Genomic DNA, 10461 nt, shown 5'->3' with positions numbered 1-10461 from the left:
TAGTCCATACCACTCAGGAATGGTTGGTCGGCAATTTTCGTGACTGTCATTTCCAACATGTTGCCCCTCAGCTCTGCAAGTGTTAACTCAATGGATTATCACGTATGGGGTATGGTTTAGGGGGATTCCACTAACCATCCGCACAACCTCATTGCAGGGCAGCTGTTGTGAATGCAGTGGTGAACATTCCCAAGAACCATCTCATTACTGCCTGTAGGCGGTTTCGATAGCGTGTGGAAGTTGTTGTAGCTGGCGGCTGTTTCATTGAATGATGTCGTCCGTTGTGGGTGATTACCTGTACAACACCATCCATTAAAAGGTAATAAATGCTTTCTCTTCAGTGTCTCTTCTTTATTAACTGTGGACGTAACTTTGTACTCAAATGCCTGTCACACCCTGTACGCTAAGTTTTTCGGAAAAAAATTTACTTTATTCCTTCGCAAAAACAGTCCAAGAAATGGGATTTCACCCACCGGTTAGCATTACAGGATAGGATAAGCTAAAATTAATTCCAACAAAAATGTATTTAATAATTATTATTATACTTTGATATAAGCACATATAGATATAATACAAATGAAAAAAAAGTTAACATACATTTGGCACTTCAGTTATAAATGAAGGTTAAGCAAGATAATGGAGTTAGAGAGTGTTTTAAGAAAGAGGATACAAAACAGTTTTTAAGAAGTCACATTCGTCACTGAAGAGGAAATAGTTCAAAGTCGGAACATTTCAAATATATATTAAATTATAACTTCAAGAATCATATACATCCAGCTATACACATAAAATATAGCAACATTTTTTTTTTAATTTAGAAGGCTTGTAAAAATAATATGAAATTGAACATTTAAGTTACAAAGCCAGTATCAGAAAGCGTAAGTAGAAACACATAAGAATCCACAGGTACATACAAGGAACAACCGTTCATAGATTTATTTTTTTTATTCATTAATCCGTAGATTGATCATTACTTCCCTTAACGAAGTCCGTTAATAAGCATGGAGCCCTTTTTTCTTGTTTTTTATACAAAAAGTACAAATGGTCATTGAATGGATTGGAACCGTTTACTTTCCACAAACACGAAACAATAACCTTATAATATTTATAAGAGTAAATAAATTATTTAATTATTTATTTATCATATTTTTGCCATCACTGAACTTAGGTAAAAAAAAATGAAAGAAACTTAAGTTTCAGGAAATGCGAGGGTCGATAGAATAATTTTTGTCGTAAGAAAATTGAATTAAGTCAGTATGGGCCCGCAGATTGTACAGCGGTGGACACTTCTAAATGGTACACCTTAGCCGTAAATCTCCATATGTCTGTATCATTTAGAAGTGTCCACCGCTGTACAACTGCGAGCGATGTTTGCTCAATGTTCTAATGTACCAAGAGAGAAGTTTTAAACGTAGTAGGATTCGTTAGATAAATCTGAAATAATATGGAAATCTGAATAATATGGACGCTACCTTAATACAAGGATTTACCTGAAAACCTGAGAAGACTTAGCTCCACTACTGTTAGCGTCCATATTATTAAGTTCTTAACATGTGTGAACAAATTACATTGTAAATGTCATTCACATTTGAATACGAAAATTGATATAAGTTTCCCAACTACAGATCTTTGAATGGGGAAAATATAATTTTAAATATATAATGCCCATATTACAATAAAACGGTTTCAATCCATTCACTTTCAAACGTAATAATTAATCACTGGTGAGTAGCCTAATTTGTTCGTTTATTTTTTAAAACTACCGAGATCTATTTCCCAAATGGTGCTTGAGGTCCTTGGAAGCGCCCTGGGAATCCTCCTGGGGGAGGGAATGCACCAGGGGCAACAGGTGCAACAGGTGCACCAGGTGCAGGAGGTGCAGGAGGACGAGGTGCAGCTGCCCTAGAGATCTGTGGATGGATGTGTGTGCCTGTTGGTTGGAATCCATTTTCGTCCGCAATGTAATTCACAGTAACGGTGGTGCCATCAGGAGCAACATAAGAATAGGATCCTTGCACTGCTTGGCTTTCGAACGGTGTATCTGGGTATTTCAAGAAACCAGATTCCTCTCTCCTGCTGCCATCTGCAGATTCATAGCTTTAAAAAGAAAAGGGAATTATAGAATATTAGAACATTGCGCAAGATAAATCAAAGGTAATTTTAAAATACGTATTAACTTATTGCAAACAAATACAGATTATATGAAAGAATTCGTGAAGAATCCGCACTATCAAACTACCTTTACAAAATTATTTGTACGTTGTACCTTAAAGCCCTTTCGCGGGGGAATCGGATCAGATGCTCAAGTATGTTTGTTTTGTATCTGTACAAACTGGATTTCTCTCTATGCTTAAAAGATTTAAGAAAAAGAGAATTATTTCCCTCGACATTATGTTGGGTAACACTAATTCCATAATCTATATAGTACTATTATATAAGAGCGTGGAATTGATTCGCTCATCATCGCCTAGATCATAGGGGCCTACTTCTTTAGGTAAAAATAAATGTGGAATTTGGACAGAATACCCCTTAGGTGTACTCCACTAACACACAAAGAAATGAAAGAACGTGCTTATGGTATCGCGAGTACACAATATTCGATGCTGCGTTGTCATGTTTGGATTTGTTTTACAAATTATAAAAAAAGAGATTGTTTCTGTTACATAGAGAGGCAAATATCAAGAAATATATTAGACGTTTTTTATAACACGATTAATTGCCACATTTTGATTTTTGAAAAATACGGGAAGATGGTTTTGTATGAAAAGGTAAATAGTTAGAAGTATAACATATAGGTACGTAATATTATTATATAGTAAATTTTATGTCCACGATCTGTCTTTAATTGACATTTAGCCATTTTTAGTTCGCACCTATAGAAGAGAAAAAAGTGAGCATCGCCGTTTACCACCACAGTATGAGGTAAAGTGAAGGGGAAGATTTAAGTTTGTTTGTGTACCAGTTTTAGACAATTTAAAATAGGATTCTTGAATTTCACTTATGCGCAATTATCCTTGCTGTTTACTTTGAAAATGATTACCTGTTAGAAAACAGCAGTTTACTTTTTTAATGCAGACAATATGAAAGCATAAAGACATGACACGTAATATGTTGACCTATCTCCAAATTCTGTTTTCTTCTCCAGCGCGAAATAAATTAACTAATCTTGTGCCCAGTGATAATGCAATATTAGTTTCGAGGGTGGAGGATTTTGAAAAAAAAAATCACTATTGCCAAAAACTGTTTGACACAATGTACTATCATCGCATCATATTTTCTGCACTCGAGGTTTGTTATTTATGTCATGATCGCATATAGGCTCTTGTTTGTGCGTTCCTTGCCTACGGCCTATTCGTTTTATCACGGAGGCAAGAGATAAGTTTAAACTAAAATTGAACATGTATTTCGAAATAATAATAATAAACTGACTTATTCAGCATATATCTGAAAACTTCTTCCTAACGGCGTCAAACCTCTATTTCGTGGGGTCCCTAGTTCGATTCCAGCCCGAGCAAAGTAGGCTTTGTTGTGAACACCGTATGCATGGGTTTTCTCGGATTCTACCGTTTCCTCCAACTTCCTTTACTCCAGCATTGTGATCCGTCTCATCCTTGTGTTCTTAAGCCTCGGTGCATAATCATGAGACGTTAGGCTAAAAATAAAATAGCGGCGCCAATAGAAACTCGACACTTAAAATATAACTTCTTGTTTTTGCATCCTTTTCACCTCGACATACTTTAGTCAGTACTTTTAGGTTGTGATTCTTTTTAAAGAGAAGTTCGGTGGATTTATTGTAAAACAAAGATTTCATATTGTATTGTATTAGTTTATGCTTCTTTTTTAGTAAAACTAGTTCAACTATGCTTAGTTTAGCATATTTTTAAAAACACAATTTTATCTGACGCTCTGCAACCCTGTCTATCGGAGATATTACATAATAGCATGCAACGAAATACCACCCATCCCCTTTGTGGTAGTTGCTAAGAATGTAGCAGGTGTCCCTTCTGTTTCGGTTGGTGATCATCAGATTAAAAAAAAAAAAAAAAAAAAAAAGATAACTACTGTAGGGAATGACACCGGTTTAGACTTGAGAAAATAGACGGTTAGGCAAATGATCCTATTTCTTTCGCGGGACCAGAGGTAAGCACCAGATGTAGTGTTGCTTACGAAATAAGATTTTCTCGTTTCTTTTGGTAAATTTTGTAAAAGTCTCATCTCGTCTCAAATCTCGAGGAATTGTTTCAATCTAGCCTCGATTCTCGAAAAGCTTTTCTACCCTCGTCTCTTTTGTAAATTTATGTAGAAAATTTATGTTCTATTATTTTTTTTCTGAATTTCATCTTGACATTGTCAGAATCTTTCCGTGTCACAAAAGATCCACGAAATGTGTGAAACAACAACAACATTTAAATCATGTTTATTATTGGAGTATAGCCTATTGTGTCATTACTTGTGAATCTTTAAAGTTTGATGAAAGTTTTCGTACAATCACTTTGTCAATTTTTAGAGGTTTTATGCTATGAGTAATGAAACACTGAAAAAAAGGTGTTTAAAATTTAAACTTTTGTGAACATGTGTTGCCCACGAATCTCATGACGAGAATAATCATGTTTCTCGTTTTGTTTCGAATTTTTAAATGCATTTTTTGTCTCATATGCGAGATGAGACAAGAAATCCCACATAGCACAAGTACGTCCACGGGATGTCCGAGACTGAAGGCGGATTTTCATGCCCGCGTTAGAACGGAAGCATCACATGTAGCGTATTCACCGTAAATTATTTTCGTTTTCATACATCCGTGCGTGTATTGCGCCAAATTACTACTCCCTAGCTAATGCGCATGCGTAAAATAGAAAGTTTGCGACTTCCGCCATGTTAGTCAGTGAATACAATAGTGTACGCGCGCTACTTCCGTCAGAATTGAACAAATTTCTACTCTGACGCGAGTGTAGCGCGCCATTTTCAATGCGTGATTTCATTGACTGTTTAGCACAATCGCTCGCAACTCACGGAGGTAAAGGACACATGAAAATCCGCCTTGAGCCCGCAACGGACGACGGGACATCCCGGGATTATCCGAATGTTCTCTCGGGACATCCACAGGATTTCCGCGGGAGATCCAGATGTCCGCTAATATCCCGGGATACAGGATATTCAACGGGACCACGAAGGGATGTCTATTGGTTTTCCCTCGGACCTCCTGTCCCACCTGGGTCGTCCCGTGGACATCCTACATGGAAATCCTTCAGGACGTCCCATGCAGGACGTCCATGGGATGTCTTCTCATTGTTCCGATAATCCCGGGAACCGAATGGGATGATTGGGATCAAAATGGGACATCCCAGGGACGTAGTGTGCTATGTGGGATCTCTTGTCTCGTATTGGTGATGAGACGAGAAATCTCTTGTTTCATGTATGCATTATCCAGATATGAGTTCGATTCCCAGTGGGAGAGTCTCGAATGTACCCCAATCACTCAGATTCCACTCAGATTCTCTAGTCATATATCCCTGACGACAAATGACGTAAATTAAATCAATCAATCAATACATATTCTATACAAGTTATTTCTAACTGCGGATGGTCTGTAATGTTACCACTTGCAGCTTCCCTTCTCAGGAAATTACACGAGAGGAGCAGGAGTATGCACAAACCTACCGTTAAGAGAAAACAAAATAACAAATAGGCAAACAAGAACATTGATACTGTACCTTTGCACTGACAACACTTGTTTATTCCAAAATCAACTATCCCCTTTTACTCTGTGTCTTTCTCACTGATGAAAAGTATATATTGTTGTAAAAACGTGCGCCTACTTATACAACGAACGGCCAGTTAGAAATGACCGACCTCCCTGTGTAAATTTATATCGACAAATATTATTTTTAGATCTATATCCTAACAACGGCGCCGATTTCTCTACTTCTCTATTCAGGTGTGATTCGCTGTAGTGTACCGAACCGAAGATATTCAAATTCTCGGGAGCCCAAACTAACTTTGAGGGGGATGGGCCCGCGTGTAACCCATAGGGTTGCCAACCGTCCGATATTAAATAATACATCCAGATCCAGTAAAATTATATAGGTATTAGGAGACATTACCAGCCCCAGCGAAACTGCGAAGATTTATTTTTCAAGTATATTTTGTGAATGTCATAATTGTATTGCTAATTATATTTGTGTTTCTGTTTTAGATATGATATATTATTGATGGTAGACTATACAAAAATTGCATGTACCGACACAACCAAAACTAGAATAAGTAAGTTTAATACATATTTCAAAAGTAACTAAAGTTATTAAATTAGAACTCTGAGTGAGTCAATTGTATGTGAAGTAACTACTTACAGGTTGTTTACATTTTTGACCAGCTATGATGTCACAACCTTAAAAGTACATATACTCCAGGCGGTTGTCTGGTATTTCCAGGTTCAAAAGTTGGCAACCCTAGTAACCCAGCAAATAATCGAAAAATCATTTCTACGAAGTAACTTAACTGAAAAGTATGGGAAAATTCGAACGGTTTGGGTGCTCATATAGAAATCAATACAAGTTCGAAAGTAGCATATTTATATTGAACATTAACAGAAAAAGAAAAGCAACTAAGATGGCTTGTGGAGTGTTTGGTGTTCAATATTCAGTTCTGGGATTGAGGCTATATAAGGTTTCAACTTACATCTTACCCTGAGATTGAAAATACGAGACCCAACCCAGATATCAAAAAATCATAATTTCCAGCAGTTACCCTAAGTTAAATTTGGAAATCCTTCACCATTCACAACCATGAATATATATATATATATATATATATATATATATATATATATATATATATATATATATATATATATATATATATATATATTTAATTCATACTTTCCAAGTACGGACAGGGTCATCATTTGATGAGGCAAAGTCCAATTTTCCTCACACCACCTGAGAGAATATCATGTTTTCTATGTTTCTAATTTTTCTACAGCCGTTATAATACTATGACACATAGAGAAACTTCTCTATCTTGGTCCGGATGTTACTAATATGTCAAAAGAGGAAAGTCTCTATTACGAGCAGTGTCGGATTTACGTATAAGCTAAACAAGCTACAGCTTAAGACCCCACTCGCTTGGAGGCCCAATCAATTTAAAGAAGAAACTTATTGTAATGTAATTTCCAAATAACAAGAAAAAAACAAATAAAGTAAAACGCTCATACAACAATGGTATTTTGTATTGTTATGTACTGGGCTTTTATGAAGCAAGTAATATGGCTGGCTCTATTTCTCAGCTCCACTTGTAATGGGGCCCCTGTTATCCAGCCCCGATTATATTGGAGTCCCCGTTTCCCAGCCCTGCTTGTAATGGGCCCTTGTTTCAATTTACATTTGATCCGTAAATTAACATGTAGCACATATTCAAACCTAAAAACCGGTGACATTTTGTCACTGAAAAAAAAAAACTTGACGTATAAAAGGCCCCTTTCACTAGCTTATAGGGCCTCATCATACCTAAATCCGGTACTGATTACGAGTCTCTAGTACTACGTTCAGTCATATTCTTAGTTGACAAAATTGAGCTATCAAAAAATCTCTAGTGCAATGTTTCCCAATTTAGTGATCCTAGGGTACTGTGTAATAAATTTAGGGTGTTCGAGATGTTATTTACATCTCATACTTTATAAAAATATAAACAATGCCATAGGCTTCCTGTATGCATATTGTTTGCAGTTCCTGCAAAGAGAACTTTGTATGGGACAAACACTGTATGCTTAGACTTAATCGGAGTTCTTCCGTTTCCTCTCACTTTTGTCATTGCACCATTATCATTCATCTGATCATCACCGTCTCCCTTAACCTACGTGTATACTCGTCGTGGGATGATTAACTGAAAAGGTTTATAATTTTATTCTTGTTAATATTTAATTAATATTTTAAGTCTCTCCATTACTACTACTATGTAGGTACCAAAATTTAAAGGTGAGGGACCTTAACGTGCCTTAAAAACAAAAATGGGGTCTGCAACATTGTAGTAATTTGGGACTAGGGCATACCTGATTAATATATGCCACTCAATAGATGCCCGTGTATCGTGGTGATAGTATAAGTAGTACTTTGATTTTTAAAAAGATGAAAATATTATTATTACGTATGATTAAAACGTAGAAATATAAAGCACTTTGTTATGCAATACACCTGGATAATACCAAATTATAAAATTAGCTGAGTTATTATCATCTAACAGAGAACTCGATCAACTTCAGTCGCTCCGTGGGTTATTAATAATGGTAAAATTACTTGAAAGCATAATTGAAAACATATATCTCCTCTTTTGTATATTCCGTACGTCGCGGACATGCCCTTACCACCACCACCAGTCCACGCCCTGCAATACGCCGACGATACAGCCTACCTTGCCTTGGGGTCCTCTGTTGACCGAATTTCCACCCAGCTGCAATCTGCCATTGATACGCTGCTTGCCTGGTGCCTTCGGTGGAAAATGAAAATAAATCCGCTCAAAACTCAAATGACGCTCTTCGGGCCAAACTAAAATAAGTACTGTCACTCACGACATCCGGACCGTCTCTGCATCAATGTCATGGGTTCCACCATCCCTCTCCGCAACAGTACTACGTATCTCGGCGTTCAATTCGATAGCCACCTTACTTGGAGACCTCACCTAAAATCTCTTGAGACACACATCCGCCGGCGTCTTTACTTGCTGAGTCGCCTTAAAGGGACTACATGGGGCCTAAATTCTACATTATTATTATATACCTACAAGGTCTTCGTCCGTCCTGCAATCACCTACGGACATCTTGCTTGGCTCTCAGCAAATAAACAATTCTATGACCGCCTCCAAGTCCTTGAACGCCGAGCTATTCGCATCGCCTATTCATTACCAGCCCGAACATCCACTGCCGTTGTATACAATCATACATCTATGCCTCTTCTTCTGGCTCATATCTACCGCCTGCGCACCCGTTATATTGTGCAACACATACTCGGCAACCATCCCATCATAGCAGAGTTATTGGAGCAAACCCCGGCAATACCACGCAGAGCGTACCCACCCCTGGACCACCTACTTGCAATATATGAACGGGAAACAAATGCCGCTGATTACAACCCTACTCGGCGCATATATCGCAGCCATCCGTCCATCTATCCCTCATAACTGCATTTCCTTAAATATTTCCTCGTCTAGCGTCACAAACATAATTAACTATCTCACTCCAGCTGGGCACAAAGGCTGAATAACACACGCCAAAAACTTTAATTACATCCTTTTCACCATCTCTGTTATCTTGTTTCCATAAGTTTTGTATTTACTCTGGCCGAAGAGAAGGCGTAACCTTCTGTTGCCCGCCCATCTCCGGATGGGAATGAAATTGCTTTTGATGATGATGATGAATTGAAAGCATAAGTGTGAAGTAGTTGTCTTGCATGTGCAGTGACCATGTGATAATTGTATAAACTCTTTACTTAATTCGCTAAATTCAATTACTTTATTAAATTACATTTATCAACGACAGAACTGTGAACTCGTTAAAATTCAACGGAACTAAACTTTTTATTAATGTTGTACATTGCCAGACAGTTTGAATAAGCATGTATTTGTTGATTGTTACTTTTGAAGTTGTCAATAAACGCGACTAGTTTCCTCCTTGCCTTCCAACGTTATTTTCCGCCTAGCTTGACATTCCTTGTTTACTGAACGTAAGACTCATCGTTTTTTGATTAAACAAAACCACGGAGGACACATCGACAGGGTATATTCGCCACGAAGTTTTGCAGTAAGTACCGTGTTATGCATCAGTTTCATCCCCAATTGTTACATCATTCTACGAGTATTTTAGAGATTACTGTATTCTGAGCTACGACTGATGGCACAGCACCGACACATGATTATTAATGCTATTGCTTTTTAAATAATTAACGTTTCTTTCCTTTATTTTCCGATATCTTTATCGTATACACCAAGGTTTCTTAAACTGGGGGTCGCGAAGATAAGCGGAAGAGATAAATATGATTAGAATGTAATACCGGAATATATTGTTAAATATTATTTTGAATGTTGTTCTGATAGGCGTATTTTTATTTCAATACATACTGTTAGAAACAACAAAAAATAGGTCTAATAAACATCTTTAACAGGTGCTGATTCCTTTCAAAAATCAATTTAAATGAAAGAGGTATGATATGAAACTAATGAGAACTGCATAGTGAAATATCAGAAGAATACAAATGCAACAAAACCTGCATATTGAAATACATGAAATTGAAAGCTAATGAGATAGCTGAGCATGGTGTGATTTCATCAGTGCGGTAATGCGGTTCAATCTTCGTGACGCACATTATCAAGTCATTTAAAATATTCATTTAACAACTGTCCAAGTTTTTAAAACCAAAATTAGAAATCGCTTTACTTTTTTAATCATAACACATTTTGAAACAGTATGACGGATCG

The 10461-nt window shown here is 37.0% G+C and overlaps 1 protein-coding gene across 1 annotated transcript in view; it reads right to left on the bottom strand.

The window, feature by feature from the left end:
• Positions 1-527: 527 nt before the first annotated feature.
• Positions 528-10461, bottom strand: part of LOC145684816 (endocuticle structural glycoprotein SgAbd-9-like) — a 36431-nt gene continuing 26497 nt past the window's right edge. The window contains exon 3 of the mRNA XM_081757182.1: positions 528-2097. Coding sequence (XP_081613308.1) covers positions 1770-2097 — 328 coding nt within the window. The 3' untranslated portion in view covers positions 528-1769. The remainder of the gene's footprint in view (positions 2098-10461) is intronic.

This window comes from Thermobia domestica, chromosome 5 (assembly GCF_964235325.1).
Source record: "Thermobia domestica chromosome 5, izTheDome1.hap1.1, whole genome shotgun sequence".
NCBI lineage: Eukaryota > Metazoa > Arthropoda > Insecta > Zygentoma > Lepismatidae > Thermobia > Thermobia domestica.
The sequence above is the reverse complement of the archived record's forward strand: the minus strand, read 5'-3'. Positions and strand labels throughout refer to the sequence as shown.